Consider the following 18114-nt stretch of genomic DNA (forward strand, 5'->3'; position numbering starts at 1 on the left):
CTCTCTGTCTCTATCCAGTAAGGAGGGCGGCTGTGCTCTGTGCTCTGGGAAGTCCCAGAGTACTTAAGGAAGGGGACTAGGGTGGGGGGAAAAGGCAGGCTGGGGCAGCAGGCACCTAACAAGTGCATCTCTGGGTGGCCAGAGCAGTCGCACTTTATTCTCCATCTTGAGCTTCTGCCTAAGGTTTCATTTGAAGAAAAGCTTCCTGCCTAAAGATACTGATACCACCCTGTCCCTGTCCCCATCTTCCATGGTTCCCGAATCCAAGCAGGGAGACCAATGAGCCTGGATGGAAAGTGCAAAACTCCAACCCTGTATATCAGGGCACTTGCCAGCGATTCCTGGCAATGGTGTTGGTAATTTGAGGCAAATGGTCCCAACGGCTAAGTTTCAGAGTGCCCAGAGAGAGAAATGAAGCCGTTGCCTAAGGAACAAGGCTGGTCAAGTATAAAGGAAAAGTCTGGGAGAAAGGGAACGCCCAGAGGCAGATCTGCGGCTGCACCTCTCTTTCCTCAGCTTCTGAATGCGGAAGGAGGGAAGAGCAATGTTCTGTCCCTAGACGGTAAGTGGGCAAGCAAGAGGGGGACCTTGGCAGGGAGTTGGAGGGAGGGTGCTTTCATCACACAGACCTGGTCAGAGCCTCACATGGGCAACACTGACCTAAGGCAGCTTCCAAGAAGCCACAGCTGCCCCGTGTATGAAGAGTGGGGGTGACAAGTGGTGATACACAGCTAGCCACAGGCAGGTAGGGAGTAACTGACATTTTGTGCCACTTGCTCTGGTTTTGTTCTGGATCGCACATCGTATTTAGTGATGATGATGATGATTATATTTAATCACTTTTAGTATTCTCTAAGTTTATAGCTAAAAGGAAAGAGCTACTTCAGTGGAAATACATCTTGGATTCTCTTGTTTGGGGCCGCAAGGCCAGGAGCAAGTGCCCCCTGGTGGCAGGTACTGGAACTGCGAGTACTGTCCCTGGGAGGTTGGGAGCCTTGGGGGTGAACCCTGAGGGCCTGACCCTCCCTGGAGACTGGGGAGCTTCCCGCCCAGCTCAGCTGCCCATTTTCCTCCCAACTCAGGCTGCTCTGACAGAGGGAGAAACCCATGTCTTATTTCCACATCAGATAGACGGTGGAGAAAGGAACAGGAACATCCAGTTCAGGCTTAAGTTCTGCTGTCAAGGGTACCCCAGTTGCGTCAGAGATGGGGAGAACCGGTGACACTGCCAGGCAGGGGTGACCAGGCAGGCTCCTCCTCTCCAGCCTCAATGCTCTGAATGCGCCAGGACAGGTGAATCGGCTGCCAGCCGCGGGGTGGGGGGTGGGCAGTGCTGGAGCTGGTGGGCGCCCAACTTACATCTTCGCCCCTCTCTTGGAGGCAGACCAGGCTCTCCTTCATGCACCACGTGGCCAGGAGCTGGCTGACATTCTGGATCTGGATGGAGTCCGTGGCTTTCTGCCCCAAGCGCAGCAAACCGAACTGAAGGGCTGAGCCGCTGATTACAAGGGTGGGCCCCTGAGACACCCAGAGGGGCTTGTCACCGGGCCACTCTGGGAACAGACTCTGCACCCTACCCCTGCCACCCTGCAGGCCCTCCCAGCCGCGCAGCAACCACCCCCCCCCCCCAGCAGCACCTTAAAGGTCGCCTCGATGTGTAACACCACTGGTGAGGGTGAGTTTTGGATTTCGCACAGCAGGTCCTGGCTTGTTGGGCCAGGGACACCCCCGGTAAAGCTCAACTCAAAATCCTCCACCTCGCTGGGCTCTGGAAGAGAGGGGGAAGTGAGCTGGAGAAAGGGAGGGGGACAGATCCCCACTGCGGCTGGGCCCAGATGTGTGGCCTCTGCTGACTTCTCATCCACTATACAGGCCAGGCTGCAGTGGGAGCTGATCCCAGAACCGCCTGAACCCCTGCACAGGCCGCCGTCCTCTCTCAGGTCTCCCTGACAGCCAGCCCCAGGACGTCTCGCCTACATCCCCCCTCCCCTACCACTGTCCCTGCAGTACCTATGGTCCCCATGCAGGGCTCTACTTCAATGATGTGGCAGTCACTGATCTTTCCCCACAGGTATCTGATGGCGGACTTGCTGTTGTTCCACATCTGCAAGACACACCCCAATCCAGACTCCACAGGCACCGCCCCTGCGCAAATCTGCACCCACCGAAGGACTGCAGGGCTGTGGGCCCACAGTGGGTCCTCCCGACACCCTCCCAGCTAATTCTTGGCCATCCAACAGCACCCCCACCACACAGCAGGGGTTGTCGGCGCTGTATCCCATCAAAGACCCACAACCATAGGAATGGCCCCACAGCCCTATCATTCAGAGGATGCTGGGGAGCTGGTAGAATGACAGACATGCCTGACCCATCACCTGTGCACACCAAATCAGGTTCAGGAGCCCCTGGGACAGTTTCATCCTCTGTGCGGAGGCTGCCACCCGCTCCTCCAGCCACATCCTCCCCATACTCACACCAATTCCACACACTCTTGGCCAGCCTAGGCTGGCGGGAGACCATAGCCTACCTTAAAGTTCTTCTTCACATTTATGCCAATGTAGTTCTCCCCAGGGATGATGAGGGCATATGGTTCTAAGAGAACCTGGAAAGGTTCCACTGAGCCTTTCACCTCGATTTCCAGGACAATCACATCATCCATAGAGCAGGAGGAATCCTTCTGGTTTTCCAGGTCCAAGCTGAACACAAACCCACTGTGAGCTAAGTGCCAACACAGCCCGGGAGCACGGCCCTCACCTCTGTCCCTTATCTGTGGTCTTGTAAAAAGAAAGCACTCCCCTACCCGCAGCTCCTAAGTGCCCTCAAATCAGAGGCATGAGCCAACCAACCAGTGACAGTCCTGGGACGGGATGCCTTGCCTGCTGCCTCCTGGGACTCGGCTGTGGTGGCACCCAGCCCGGGGTCTCCACACGAGGCTGACTGGAGACCCACCCTAAGTCTGGAGTCTGGAGACCCATCCACCCCAGTCTGCCTCCCTCCTCAGCGGCCACCACCCAGGGCCCAGCAGTGTAGCTGCCCTGGGCTAAGGCTGAGTGGAGCCCAGTGAGCCATTCCCTGCAGCTGAGCCCCCTGGGCCCAGGTGCCAGGGCAAGGCAGAAGTGCTCCCCCTCGTCAAAGCCTGCTGAGCTCAGGGGGCTCATTCACTCCTTGCTGTTGCCATCCCCAGAATCCCCAAGGGGGAAGGCAGGCCCTGAGGCCCACCCCTCATAGGGGGCCCTGTCCCCGCTCACTTCATGGGCTCTGGGACTTCCTCTAGCACGAGCTGGAGCACACTGTGAAAATCCCTGGGCTGCAAGGCAAACACGGCACCTTGAAAACAAACTGCATTCCAGTCAGGCTGCCCTAGAGAAGCCGGGAGCCATGGCAGGAATTCCTTCTCCCCCTTGGCCTAGCTGCTGGAGAGGCCTTCCAAAGAACACAGTGGTGCTCCCCTTCTGCCACGCCCCCATCCTAGGGAAAGAGGGGTGGCCTGCCAGGATGGGAGACAGGACTCGAGTGTGGGGGCCGCCGCAGTCCCGAGACTGGCGTTCCTACCTCAGCTGGGCCAGAGCGGACAAGAAGGACAGGCTCTTCAGACCCTGACATGGCCCACGGGCAGTGACCTCGACTGTGGGAAGCACCAGGGCCTCCCAGAACAATAGGGCTGGGATGCCAGCTGGACAGGCCAGGGAGATCTTGGGGGCCCCCAGAGCACCCCCTTCACACCCAGCTCTCATTCCCCTCTTGAGTTACACACAGGGCCTCGCACAGGGGCCCACCACGTGAACCCAGCCCTCGGCTCCTGCACCTCACTCTTCAGGGGAGGCAGGGGCTGGGCAGAGACGGTACTGTCACCAACACCGTAGAAACACGGAAGACACCGGAGCTGAGGAAATGAGCCCAGGGTCCCGAGGCAGATGAGGTGTGCGCACCATCAGGACCAGGCAGAATAGGCCGCTTTGTCCTCCAGCCCCACTCTCAGCTAAGTCCCAGCCTTGGAGGATGCCAGGATCTCGTCAGGCTCAGCGGCGGCTTCAGTGTCACTAAAGAAGGATGGCGGGGCGGGGGGGGCGGGGGTGGAAAGTACCATGGCCCCATCACGTGTGACTACCAGGATGGCATCATTCTTACCTCATGAGGAGAAAAGCTCAGGATGAACTCATGGTCCGCGTGGGGGCTGAGAAGCCCCCTGTCGGGCAGGACGGAGAAGGCTGTCTCCCTGTCTGGGTGGTACTTGACGCTTTCCAGGCTGTAGCTTTCCCCAGGCATCAGGGGCTGCAGGTTGGGCTTCATGATCTGCCAGTGGAAGGCCAGCTCCACGTGCCTGTGGGGGCCAGTGGAGCCATGTCCCCGTCTTGCCAGGACCAGTCTCCTGACCCCCTGCCTGGCTGGGCCCCACTCCAGGAGTGAGCAGAGAGGACCCAGGATCAGGAAGTGGGGGAGCATGGGGGTCAGGGGGTCCATGCTGGAGACCTCTCTCAGGGAGCTTCCCTCTCTCCACTGCAGTGGCCACGGTGACACAGGGAGAATGGTAAACACAAGGAATCCGGCTCTAACTGTCTAACTGTAGATATCTGGAGACTTTTCTGCCATGGCTCCTACCACACAAGAGTTCCAAAGGTTTGCTGCCTGGTGTCCCCACTCTACCACCCTCTGCCCCTCCAGCTGTGGCCTCCCAGGACCGCTCTGTCCAGAATGGGGTGTGCCCACCGGCTCCCAGCAGAGCAGTGACAACTCCATGGCGGTGGGGAGGTGGGACTCCGGCGTGCTGCTGATGGAGGGTAGGGGACGGCTGATGGGTATAGCTCATCACCTTAGGGGACAGACCCTCGTAAGGCCTGGGGTCTCCAGGGAAGGTCTGTGCTGGCTTAATGGCTGTGCTCACAGAATGGTCAGGAACTGAACCCACTGGTCACGATCTACCTGATCCTGGAACTTGGCTGGCCTCCCTTCACGGGCAGGGCAAGACCTCTCTGCAAAACTGCTCTGGGCTAAGGATACTCCAGAATGATCTAGAACACCACTGTCCAATATAACAGACTGCAGCAGTGACAGTCTTATGTATCTGCTCTGTCCAATAGGATAGCCACAAGCTACACCTGTGGCTGGTACTTAAAATGTGACTGGTGCCATCAAAAAAGTGAGCTTTATTTTACTTACAATTGATTTCAATTGCAATAGCCACATGCAGCTACCGTGATGGGCAGTGCAGACCTGAGTTCTCCCATCCTGTGCCCAGATTCCTTCCTGCCCTTGGAAGGAAGCTCCAGCCTCAATGGGAACTTTGGGCCAGGTGCGGAAGGAGGAAGGGTGCATGTTGGAGGGCCCGGCACAGGGGTCACTCACGTAGCATTTCTAATAATCAGCTGCTTTTTAGCTGTGGACTGAAGGTTCTCAGGCTCAAAGCGTATGAAGTGCTGGGCTGTTAAGTCTGTGAGCTCTCCAGGCTCCGGGTGACTTTCTTCACCAGAAATATAGATCAGATCCAAAGCAACCAGCTGCCCGATTCCTGACACCGTAAGATGGTAAAGTTTCACCAGGGCTGAAATCAGAGCTCTATGGCCAAAGGCTGTCCCAGGATCCATGCCACCATCCACATGCAACTGGCCTTGACCATGAACCCCACAAGTGTGCAAAGAGGGGAACAGGGGGCCATTAGCACACACATCCCATACCCATTTCTTCCCAGACTACAAGGAGGTGATTTTGATAACTTGGCACATAAGAGACACTCAGTTAATGTTTGCTGGGTGAAACTGGACAGAAGGACGGAAGGACGGAAAGAAGGAAGGAAGGGAGGGAGGGAGGGAGGGAGGGAGGAAGGAGTACATCTTGGGGGAAATCCAGCAGAATGCCCCTTCTAGCTCCACAGAACATGGGGTGCCTCCAGTCATTTATATTTAAGTTTCTGGCAATACCCCAAAGGAGATCAAGGTGAGTTTCAAAATGAAGAAATCAAAGACTTCACCCAGGTTTCCATCTGTTTATCACCAGAAGGTTCTCTGGGGTTGTCCCAGAGGCCACACTGGCTTGGGTCTCCAATGTCTGACCCCAGAATGTGACTAAACCAGACCCCAGAGCCTGGGGGCTGCAACACCCCTTCAGGGCACCCCCCTGAGATAGAGTGGGCACAGCTGAGCCACGGCCAAGGCTAATGTGGCAGTTTCTGGAGTCATGGCACCTGTCCACCCCAGCCCCAGGCCTGGGAGCACACACAAGCCTACCTACAGTCACCAGCTCCTTTATCTGGCAGTTGTCACACACAATGATGAAGGTCTGCTCTGCCTTTTCTAGGTTCGTTGGGAGGAATAAGACCTGGAGAAGAGAAGGGCTGCCCTGTGACCTCCCTCCTCCTTGCAGACACACACCCCCTCCCCTCGTTCCACTTCTCACTTCCCACCCTGCTCCCCCCTGCTCTCCCCCCACCCCCAGCCTTCTCCCTAAGGCCAGGGGGTTCTGCCAAGGCCCCAGCCCAGACTAATGCAGGAAACATGTTGAAAGGCATGAAGAAGAAGTTCACAGAGACTGAGATACAAACGGCTCTTCATCACAGGAACACATGTTTAACCTCATTCCTGATACAAGAAATGCCAATGGAAACCACACAGAAAAAATTTTCATCCTTCATATTGGCAAGGAGCAGAAAGCCAGCAATCAGGAAAGCAATGACAAGATAGCTGGAATTTTCTTCAAAATTATCCAGAGGGGAAGAGTGGGGTTTGGTTGGAAGAGGCAGAGAGGCACAGATGCCATGAGCTTGGCCAAGAGTTGAGGAACATTGACTGGGTGCCAAAGAGCCCACTCCATGTTTGTATGTGCTTTAAAACACACATGACGACAGGCTTTTCTTGCTTTTTTTCTTAACAGCTTTTCTTTTACATTTGATAACACACTGTGCTGGCAAGGGTGTGAGGGATCAGACACTCTGATGCACCCACGTGGTGGGGATTCAGTGCGGTCACAATTCTGACCAACAGAAACCCCGGAGCCGGCAAAGCCCCTTCAAGGACTGAAAGCTGCCGGGAGACTCACGGTTGGACAGAGTGATGTACGGAGTTGCCGAAATGGCCAGAGATCAGAAAGAATCTTCGTGGCCAGCAGTAGGGGACAAGTGACCTGGGTTAAGGTTCATTTGTTCAGTGGGATACTATGCAGCTGAGACAAATACGAGAATGCTCTTTCAGACAGAGCAGAACAGTGAATGGGCAGGACAGAGTGTGGTCAGCGACTTGTGGGAAGGAAAGGGAGAAGCAAAGGAAAGAAAGCGCGCACGCGGCTGCTCGTTGGGTGCGGTGTTATCTGGCGGGGCGGTAAGAGACTGGTGGTGCTGCCCGATGTGGGGCTCGATCCCGGGACCCTGAGATCATGACCTGAGCCAAAAGCAGATGCTTAACCCACGGAGCCATCCAGGCAGCCTGGAAATATGAACACATTTAAAAACAAACCCCAAACAATCGATAAATAAAATACACAAGGGGGACGCCTGGGGGGCTCAGTCAGTTAAACGTCTGCCTTCGGATCAGGTCATGATCCCAGGGTCCTGGGATGGGGTCCTACATCAGCCTCCCTGCTTAGCAGGGAGTCTGCTTCTCTCTCTCGCTCTGCTGCTCCCTCTGCTTATGTGTGCTCTCTCTGTCTCTTTCTCTCTCTTTGGCAAATAAATAAATAAAATCTAAAAAAAAAAAAAAAATACACAAGGAATGCCAAAGGGGAAAAAACCTCCCTTTGACTCCTCATGACTCCCCAGAGTCCTGCTGCTCCCCTCTTCCTTTCCCTGAGGATCACAGGAGGATGGGATGAGGGGAAGTCCTGGCCTGGGCGGGGGTGGTCAGCCCCAATTCCTTAAAGCCACACCACAAGGTACTGACAAGGCCTGGACCAGGCAACAGGACCCAAGCCACACTCCATCAGCAGGTGAGGTCTGACAAAGCCCTATAACGCCCTGAATTGGCTTCATCCTAACCCCAAAAGTGAGGTTCTTATCAGGGATCAGACTGGCACAGACATGAACAAGAAGGCATCACTCCAGGACTCCCAAACGAGATCCTATCAGACATTTGACACTGGAAAGCAGCTAATAAAAGAAGCCTTCCTTTTCACTGTGCCTCAGACAAACCCCAGACCCATAAACTCAAAACCTCAGGACTGGGGCCAAGAAACCAGTGTGTTTGCAAGATTCTCAGAAGATTGCAATAGGTAGTATGAAAACACTATGGTTCTTGGCTCTCACTACCTGATGACACAGTGCCATCCAAATGCCCTTCCCTAGAAACCAGACCGCTTTCACTCTTGAATATCAGTGCCCCTCCGACAGGCCAGCGAGGAAGGCCACGTAAGCTTGCAGCTCAGAGTCTGAGCCCTGGACTGTGGAGTCGGGGAGGGCGCGGTGTGGAGCAAGAGGTGCAGGGAGAGGGGCGCCTGGTGGCTCAGTCGGTAAGTGTCTGCCTTTGGCTCAGGTCATGACCCTAGGGTCCTGGGATCGAGCCCCGTGTCATGCTCCATGGTCAGCTGGGAGTCTGCTTCTCCCTCTCCCTCCTGCTCGCTCTCTCTCTCTCAAATAAATAAATAAAATCTTTAAAAAAAAAAGGTGCAGGGAGACATCATTGTTTCTCACAGACAGTGCTGGGGATCAGTGAGCAGGTGTGATGGGCCAAAGGGGCCACTGAAAGAAGCTGGTTAGGAAAGGACAAGCCCCACAGCCAGCAGGTCCAAGTCTGAGAGCTTCCGCAGAGGTCCAGGATAAGGGGGAAGGAAGGAAGACTTTGCCAGCCAAGTAACTGAGGATGAAAGAGGAAAGAGAGGACAACGTCACTATCGTCCCCAGGCACCAGATCTGGTAGGGGTTGGGGGGAGGTGTCCAAGAGAGACCAAAGAACCAAAAGAAGATTCTGGAGGCAGCTAAGATGGGAAGGACTCCCAGGCCAACAGTGCGGACAAGCAGCACGGAGGAATCACGGTGGAATGCTAGGGCTGTCCGCACTTGCTCTGTAAGAGGGGTCATGAGATGGTCAGATGACATCACCCCACAGAATAACACCCTCCTATACAGAAACCATCCTGGAATGAGAGTGGATATTCAAGTCACGAAAACAGGCGAATGAAATCACGTAAGCAGTTGAAGGAACGTCCATGACCGATCATAACGAGGAGAAACTCTACGTGCTGTCCAACTACCGACCTCCATACATATGGCCTGTCCCGGAGCCAGCTCAAACACCGAAGGCAGGATTCCGAAGGGAGGTTGCTCAACGAAGCCAATGGTTGCAACAGCCTTAAAGAAAAGCGGAAGATTACACAAGAGCATGGAAGAGATCGTAAAATCCAGCCCTTTGATGACACACTTCTCTCCTCCATCTATTTTGCAATCTGAAGGATCTTAAGGATCATCCAGGACACAGCCAACGAAGAAACTGAGGCTCGCCCATTCCGCAAGCACTCCCTCCACCTTCCTTGGGCTGAAGGCTCACAGAACCCCCATGAGGAGCTGCGTGCTGGCAGGAGGCAGAAGGAACACCACTGACGAGTGCTTCAGACGTGAAGCAGAAGCGTGAGATGAAGCCTCAACCTGGAGGCGGGCTCTCAAAGCATAGTCCTTCCCCCATCCCAGCACCCTGTGTGGCTGCCTCAGTCCCAGATCCACCCTTGGCTCTAAGTCCCGGAGTCGAGGGGAGCTGCCATCTCGCTGGCAGAGGAGGCCATCTCAGCGCTCCGGGGACCCAAACCCACACCTAGGGGACCCTGGCAGGTAACAGAAGTGAGCGAAATGGTCTTGGAACATGCAGTTCTCTGGATCTAACACCAGTTTCCCAGAGACACAGATCTGAAAAAAAACAGTGTGAGCATGCGGTCCATGCTGCCAAGGGGCCATGGGAAATCCCGGCCCGGCGCTGCACATCTTCCAATTTTTCTTTTCTCTTTTTCTTTTCTTTTTTTTTTTTTTAAAGATTTTTTAAAAGTAATTTCTATGCCATAAGTGGGGCTCAAACCCACAACCCCTACATCAAAAGTCATGTGCTCTACCAACAGAGCCAGCCAGGCACCCCTCCAATTTTTCAGAGACTGGAAATGCAGATTTTTAGGTGAAATCTCCCTAGTTTTAAATGTTGGCCCCAAAAATGTTTTTGAGCACTGTGCCAAATAAATACGACACAGAACACAGCCTAGGGGCTGCCAGCGTAGGGCCTTGGCTCTGTGAAAACATTTGCCACAGGGATGCCTGAAGGAAGGAGTAGATGCAGTGACACTTGAGCCTGGCTTGGAAGGATGAGGGAGGTGACACAAGCTGCCCAGGTGACACAGGTCTCCGCGGCAGGACAAGAACCACAGTGCTGGTCTCCGTGGTGTTGACAGCAGCTGGGCGAGAGAGACGCCACACCGTTCTTTTGTGTGTGTGTCTCCAATCACAGGTCACTCCAGCAAGTTCCTCACGGGGTGGGGGTGGGCGGGATTTCCATGGATGGATTCGCTCTCGCTCCAGGCAGCAGCCTGCAATCACTCACCCGGAAACTTGGTGGCGGCCAGCTCTTCTTAGGCATCACGCAGAACTTGCCAATGCTGAAGCCCACGTTTTTGCAGACGAATCTGGTTATCTTCATTCCCCCGATGAGGCAGTAACCGCAGTCCAGCACTGGTGACACTGGAGCCACAGGAGAAGGGGCACAGCAGAAATAACGTGTCGCTCTGAACAGGCCCTGTGGCCCTTGTGCCCCTGAGGTCCAGCCAGAGCTTAGAGCAGCCGTGGAAGGATGCAGGGGCTCCGGCCCAGCGCCCGGAGCAGAGAGGCTGGATGGGCACCCGCCCTGAGCCCTGCACCCACATGGCAGTCTCTGGTCTCCATGCGCTGCTGGCTAGATCAGCAGGAGTCTGTGCTCACTGTTGACTCAGGCCTCAGCCAGGGCCACACAGCATGAGTAAGAGTCCTGGGTCCAGCCAAAGAGGCTTGCTGCTAACGAGGGAGCCCAGCCCAACCCAGCTTTCCCAAAGCCACCCACACGGCCACAGAGGTGACATCTGCTGAGGGCCCCAGGCACCCCTGGCTTGGCTCAGTGTGACACAGGCCCACTTGGGGATCCAGGAGCCAGCAAAGCCTGTGCTGGGGCTAGCTAGGCTGCTGGCCTCCTCTCTTACTATGTACAATTCTGAGTCAGCCTCCACCAGGAAGCAGGACAACGGGGGCCCGACACAGCGGAAGGCTGCCTGGAAGCTGCTGGCAGGTGCCTCCTTAGGACCCAGAAGCCCCTGCCTGGGAGGACCAAGTCATGCGCTGCCACAAAGGGCCCCTGCGAGCAGACGGGTTTTCCAGGGACTTGTCAACCTGAACTGCATCCCAGGGAGGGCGGAGCACACACTCACACGTCAGCACTGGGGGGGCCCGCCGGGCCTGCAAGGGGATCAGGAGGGTGTGGGCTGACTGGGTCTCAACTAAGATGAAGTCATCAAAATCCCCAAGACAGTCAGGAAAAAACTGGACGATGAACTGGCAGGTCATTCCAGGAGCCACCATTCCGCCTTTTCCTGGGAACATCCCTGTGCGTGACAGAAGCAAAAGATGAGGACCTGGGGACCAGTCAGCCCCCGGGGCTTGGGTTCATGTGTTGCATGCGGGTGGCAACCAGGGGACAGAGGTAGACCCCATCACAGCTGGGCTGCTCCACGAGTAGATGCCTTCTGTGCCAAAGCCACACTGATGGCAGAACCACCAGGCTGTGCAAGGGGGACAGGCTGCTAGGACCGGGAGTCCAGGGGAGAACACCAGGGCCCGGGCAGGTGGGTGGCAGAGTGATATGGTCCATCTGGAATAGTTAGGGGAGGGATGCCTGGCCTGATGGCTTAGAATTTATTTTGCGGGCAGCAGAGAGCCATATGAGCTTCCGAGCATGGTTGGGAGGGTAACGACATGACCAGAGCTATGGATAAAACACTGTGGATAAAACACTGTGTTGTGGAAGCTGGAAGGCTGGCTGGGAAGCCCCCACACTGGTTTAAGTGGAGAATGAGGACAGCCTGACTCGGGCAGTAGAAGCATGGAGAGTGAGCAGAGGGCAGGTCCAGGGCCCGGAGGGAGTGCCTGGAGAAAGGGGCTGGCAGGACTCAGAGACATCACTAGGAGGATGGGTGGGAGGTGGACAGGCTATCTGCAGAGCAGAAGGGCCCCAGGGACTGCGACAGGAAAGGAGGGCCCAGGCTTATCTGAGGGTCAGGCGGGCCTATGTTGGGAGTGAGCCCACATACAATTTTGATGTGGTCCAGATCACCGCTAGGCTGACTCACCCAGTCCCAGAGCGAAGTACGGTGTAGAAGGCGGGAGGACTCGCAGGTAGCGACTGGTTGCGGTAGTATTCTGCAAGGAGATCACCATCTGCCCAGAAGTCAAGGGGAGCTCTTTTGGACAACGCACATGGCCAAGTGACATGAGGCAGTCTGACTACGTAATATGGAAAGGGGGTAGAGGTGTAGATGCAGTGAGTCTGGGCTGGGGGATGGCACATGGGGATTCAACATGCCCCTCTATCTGCCCTAGATTGTATTTGGAAAAAATAAAATACAAAGTGAACATGAAGACAGGAATAGATCTGACCTATGCTTTGCCCTCTTTAAAACAAGACCTACTATTTGCTGAGCATCTGCCATGTCCCCCCAACCTTACAAGAGCCAGGAAAATGTGGGAGCTATCTCTGTTTTACCCTGACAAAGTTGAAGTTCAAAGAGGCCCCTTACCCAGTAAGTAATGGTCTTCAGATTTGAGCCCAGGACCTCTGGTTCCAAAGTCCTGCCCACTGGCTTCTTATGTTGCTGACTTCTTTCTTCCCCACGTATCCCTTTGGGTAGCTTCTTCCCATGGGCCCAGTCAAGAGGTGTTTGTGGGCACCTATATGACTGGTTTGTAATTGGGCCTCCCACTACCACTCAACCCATCCAACCCCTATTAAACCCTGCCTTCTCTTCTCCCTCCCTCTGACTGGGAGACCCTCAAGGGGCAAGGCCTGGGACTCAAACACTGCTAGCCCCCACCAGCACTCCACACAGGGCCTGGCAGAAAAGAGAAGTTCAGTATATGAACATATCTCTTGCTTCTCTTTTGTGAAAAATTATACTAGAAAAAAATGTATAAATTATAACATGACAAAAGGCATGTTTCCATCACCTAGATTAAGATAAAAACATTAAAAATACAGATGAAGGGGCGCCTGGGTGGCTCAGTGGGTTAAGCCGCTGCCTTCGGCTCAGGTCATGATCTCAGGGTCCTGGGATCGAGTCCCATATCGGGCTCTCTGCTCAGCAGGAAGCCTGCTTCCCTCCCTCTCTCTCTTTGCCTGCCTCTCTGCTTACTTGTGATCTCTCTCTGTCAAATAAATAAAATAAATCTTTAAAAAAAAATAAATAAAAAAAATAAAAATACAGATGAAGCCTTACCCCAGCCCCCTTGCCATCCACCAGATAACAGCTACAAAAATGTGACGTATGTGTCTTCATACTTTTATTCATAGGTATGTATTCCTAAGTCAACACTTGTCTATTTTTGGCCAACACAACATTTGCACCAGTCCATCTGTAAACCACATCCAAGTGTGGAGAGACCCATATTACTATTTTAATCTTCATTACTCTGCTATTAATGATGATGAGCATTGTTTCATAGGTTTATTTCCTATTTGGGGTTCCTCTTGTGTGAGTTGTCTGTCCATATCCTTTTACCATTTTGCCATTGTACACTTTGTCTTTCTCTTATTGATTTGTAGCAGTTCTTGATATATTCTTGGTGCTAATTCTTTATAAGGTGTATGTTGTAAACATCTCTAAGTTTATAACTCATATTATCTTTTGATATCTTTTGATATACAGTTTCTAAAATTTTAATGTAAAGTTCATCAACTTTTTGTGGTTTGTGCTTCTGTTTCCAGAAATCTTTCGATATCTCCTATATTTTCTTCTTTAAATGTTGTTTGAGGGGTGCCTGGGTGGCTCAGTCAGGTAAGCATCCAACTCTTGGTTTAGGCTCAGGTCATGATCTCAGGATTGTGAAATCAAGCCCCACATCGAGCTCTGTGCTGGGTGTGGCGCCTGCTTAAGATTCTGTCTCTCCCTCTCCCTCTGCCCCTCCTCTTTCTCTCTAAAACAAAATAAAACAAGTAATGATAATACAATTAAATTCCACCTGAAAATAAATAAATAAATTTTGTTTGAGATCTTTGCTGAAAAGTACTTTGCTTAGGGTATGGAGTGAGGTAGGGATTAAATTATTTTCCATATGCAAGGATGCCATTTCAGTTTTGTTTCCTCAGGAGTGCACATGTGCACAGAACAGCCCGAGCAACAGCATGCGTGGTTCCCTCCATCAGGCAGCTGTTCCCTCAGACATGGAGCCAACTGTACCCACTGCTGAGATTCATGGTCAAGGTGTTCATGATGGCAGCCGTTCCTCACATCCACTGGGCCATCAACAGAGCCTTGCTCCAGCCACGCAAGACAGACCTCTGACCAGTAACAGGCAGGAGCCAGCAGTTTATGTGGCTTCTGAGGGGATGTGCCCGCAAGATGAAAGAGTCAACTGGGCTCTATGGCGGACAGCTCAGTAGCACTTTCTTGGATTGGCTCTTCCTGCTTCCATCCCCTTTCCTCAGTCTTCTCCAGAGACGTGATTGACAGCGCAGACTCTCACCGCCTCAGACCCTGCTTTATGAGGCACCCAGACTATGACAGCTGGCATCAGAAGGGTCCTAAGGCAGCAGACCCTCAGGACGCAGGTCTGGTGTTAGCTTTCCAGCTAGTGGGAAGTCAGGTGGGAGGACCCCGGTACACAGTGGCATCACAATCACCATGGCTTTCACCCACGGTCAGCTGGAGAGGTCAGGCTCCAAAACAGGGGGCGGCTTTGGTGCCTGCAAGTTCTGGGACAGTGATAATAATAAGCGGGCTAGCTTTCCTTAACAGCACTGGAAGCCCCAGAGAGAAAAATGAGAGGCTCAGGGCAGGGAACTGCCCACTCAAGGCCCACGGTGAAGACATTCCTTGCATTCCTGGGTTATACACAATTTGCTCCTAGTGTGTGTGTGTGCGTGTGCAGGTGCACACGCGGGCCCAGATGCATTTCTTACTTGATTTGGCTTGCCATTTTTCACCTTGTATTTCTGTACCTATTTTTTTTTCTTTCAAATGTCTAAGTTACCAAAATATTGAAAGGAAACAAAATAGCACCCTGGCTTACAAGGTACAGGACTTTCTTCCCACCACAACCCTTCAGCCTTCACATTCACAGCCTGGGTCCATCTGCCTCCGCCTCGGACAGAGCAGCTTTCTCATAACTTCCAGAGGCCAGGGACTGGGAGTATACCTGTGTTCTTAAGCAAGCCTGGAGCATGTTTTTCATTGTTATACCTCCTCACCTGGCTTTGGGTTCAAGGTAAGATCAGGCTCTGTTTTAGTCCATTCGGGCTCCTCTACAAAATACTATAAATTGGTTTTCTTACAAACAACAGAAAATCATTTCTCATAGCTCTGGAGGCCGGCAAGTCCAAGATCAAGGTGCCAGCATGGTCACATTTCGGTGAGGGCCCTCTTCCTGATTACAGCCGGCACCTTCTCACTGTGTTCTCAAAGTGGTGGAAGGGGCAAGGGATCTCTCTAGAACCTTTTTTACAGAAGCACTAATCCCACTCATGAAACCCCACCCTCATGACCTAAGCTCCTCCCAAAGGCTCTACCTTCCAATACCATAAGATTTCAACATAGAACTTTTGGGGGACATGAACATTCAGACCATGGTAGGCTCATCACCTAATAATGAGAGTATGTTCCTTCCTTTCCTAGTCTCTGAAACTGTTTATATATAATAGGAATTACCTTAAATGGTTGTGGTGTGTACCTATAAGATGATCTAGGCCTAGCATTTCTTTTGCTAGAAAGTTTGTTATTTTCATCAAAGTTGGACCACCACACAGGTTAAAGAATCAAAGGTTTTGAAAAACAGAAATCCTGCTTTCTTCCCCTGAACCAGTCTCCTGTCATTTCCTATAATATTTTTTCCTCCCTTTGACTGATTATTTCAGAATATGCCTCCAAATGACATAATATTTTTCTTAATTTGTATGCATTAAATATGGATGCATGCTATGGACATTCTCTCTTTCCTCTCCCATATCCAACTCACCATATGATATGCACTTCCTATCCCCCATCTTCCCAATATAAGTTATACTACTTGGTTAGTACAGTAACTGATGTTTACACTATTGTCACTGTATAAATGATACAGCTGTGCATGAAATTGTCCCTTATATAATTATTGTCCATCCAGAGTTAATCAATTGATTATTTTGCTTAATATGTACTTATTAATAACTTAATCTCCCTGCACTACTCTAAAAATCTCTTCCCAAGATGTCTAGATGTATCAGGGACTCTGAATGATGTCACCCCCATATTTTAATACACTGTGGCAGACTGTATCTCTCTTTTTGGGAGGCCAGCTCTGGGGAAACCAGCCACTGGGCTGAGAGGGGAGGGGAGGGGAGGGGAGGAGAGGAACTAACTGATATGGACAAGCCTGCGCAGGAGGTCCACGGGGAGAGGAACTGAGATCTAAGCTGAAAGCCAGCATCAACCACCAGACACGTGAGTGAGTGACACTTCAGAAAATTTCTGTCTCCGGTCTTCTGGCTGAGATTCCAAACATCGCAGTAGAAATAAACTGTTCTCACTGTGTCCTACCTGATCAGCAAGCAAATGGCTGTTTCACAAAGTCTTGAGGCAACTGGCTACATGGCTATCATAACTGGAACACTAAATACATTTAAATAGACACCAATGAAAGTTGTCCTTAAAGTAGTGCCAGCGGGGCACCTGGGTGTGGCTCAGTGGGTTAAAGCCTCTGCCTTCAGCTGGGGTCATGATCCCAGGGATCAAGCCCCGCATCGGGCTCTCTGCTTGGCGGGGGGACCTGCTTCCCCCCCCCCCCGCCTGCCTCTCTGCCTACTTGTGATCTCTGTCTGTCAAATAAATGAATAAAATCTTAAAAAAAAAAAAAGATCTATGAAGTCGTGCCAGAAAAAACCATCTCAAGTACTTCTTTTTTCTATCACGTACTTTTAGCCACAAGTGTTGTTCTTAAGCTCCAGAACACAATACATCTGGGATATACGCCTTCCACTGTATAAATACTTGGAATCCTGCCACCGGACATCCACTTATCATGGAGCTCTGACCCTGAGCTTCACTACAAAGCCACTAGAGGCAGAGACTTCCAAAAGTAGAATATGATTCCAGGATTCTTCACATAATGGTAGGAGAAGGAGCCACAAGCATGGAATGGGAGGAGGCGGTGTGGAATTAGACTAGAACTAGAGGCATTGGTATAGTCAAGATTTTAAATACTATGCAACCGTGTGTGGACATAGTATGAACACATGTGTACACACATATGTCTATTTATGGTTGGATCTATGCAACTGCTCTTTTTCTCCAGCTCTGTCTGTTGAAAGGACCCACAAGCAATGACACCCCAGCAGCAAACAGCATCTCTAATGCTTAGACCCTGGTTTCTAAATATCAAGTTTCTGTGTTCTCTACAAAAAGGAAGCAGGGCTTTTTAGAAACTGATTCCAGAACTGGGACAAAGTAAGAACAAGATGAACCTGGAACATCTTTTAATGCCAGAATGCAAGGAAGTGCTTAAAAAAAACAAAAACAAAAAACAAACCCAAAAAACACCACAACCAAAACCCCACAAAAGAACATGGGAGACTCTCATTGGAGAATACTTATAAGATTCCCACTGGACAAATCTAGGATTATTACAGAAGCAAAATGAATATTGACTTTAAATAAACTCATTTGAGGTTAGACTAATATAACTTCATTACTAAGAATGATTCTAAGTAGATGTGCCCTTGAATATTGGCCAAGAAAATGAACTCTATGGAAATAGCTGTTAAATTTAACAGTACTGCTAGGATACATGTCTTGGAAAAGATGAAATAATCAATTAATCAAAGGGGAAAAACCCAATTACTTCACTAAGACTGACCAAGCTGATCTTTAAGATGATGTATGCTCTTGATTAGATCCATGCTAACCAAAAAAACTGGGTACAAAATAGGTTCTCAATATTTCTTATAATAC

The 18114-nt window shown here is 51.7% G+C and overlaps 1 protein-coding gene across 2 annotated transcripts in view; it reads right to left on the minus strand.

Moving 5' to 3' along the window:
- DLEC1 (DLEC1 cilia and flagella associated protein) overlaps positions 1-18114 on the minus strand; it is a gene marked incomplete at its 5' end in the record, with an annotated part of 66398 nt that overhangs the window by 20271 nt on the left and 28013 nt on the right. For both annotated transcript variants that reach the window (XM_080825239.1, XM_080825238.1), the window contains 12 exons: positions 1360-1518; positions 1638-1768; positions 2011-2104; positions 2528-2696; positions 3249-3307; positions 4129-4321; positions 5344-5506; positions 6222-6312; positions 9176-9268; positions 10497-10633; positions 11350-11523; positions 12268-12355. In XM_080825239.1, the coding sequence (XP_080681365.1) occupies positions 1360-1518; positions 1638-1768; positions 2011-2104; positions 2528-2696; positions 3249-3307; positions 4129-4321; positions 5344-5506; positions 6222-6312; positions 9176-9268; positions 10497-10633; positions 11350-11523; positions 12268-12355 (1551 nt within the window). The remainder of the gene's footprint in view (positions 1-1359; positions 1519-1637; positions 1769-2010; positions 2105-2527; positions 2697-3248; positions 3308-4128; positions 4322-5343; positions 5507-6221; positions 6313-9175; positions 9269-10496; positions 10634-11349; positions 11524-12267; positions 12356-18114) is intronic.

This window comes from Martes martes, assembly GCF_963455335.1.
Source record: "Martes martes genome assembly, chromosome: 1".
Lineage (NCBI taxonomy): Eukaryota > Metazoa > Chordata > Mammalia > Carnivora > Mustelidae > Martes > Martes martes.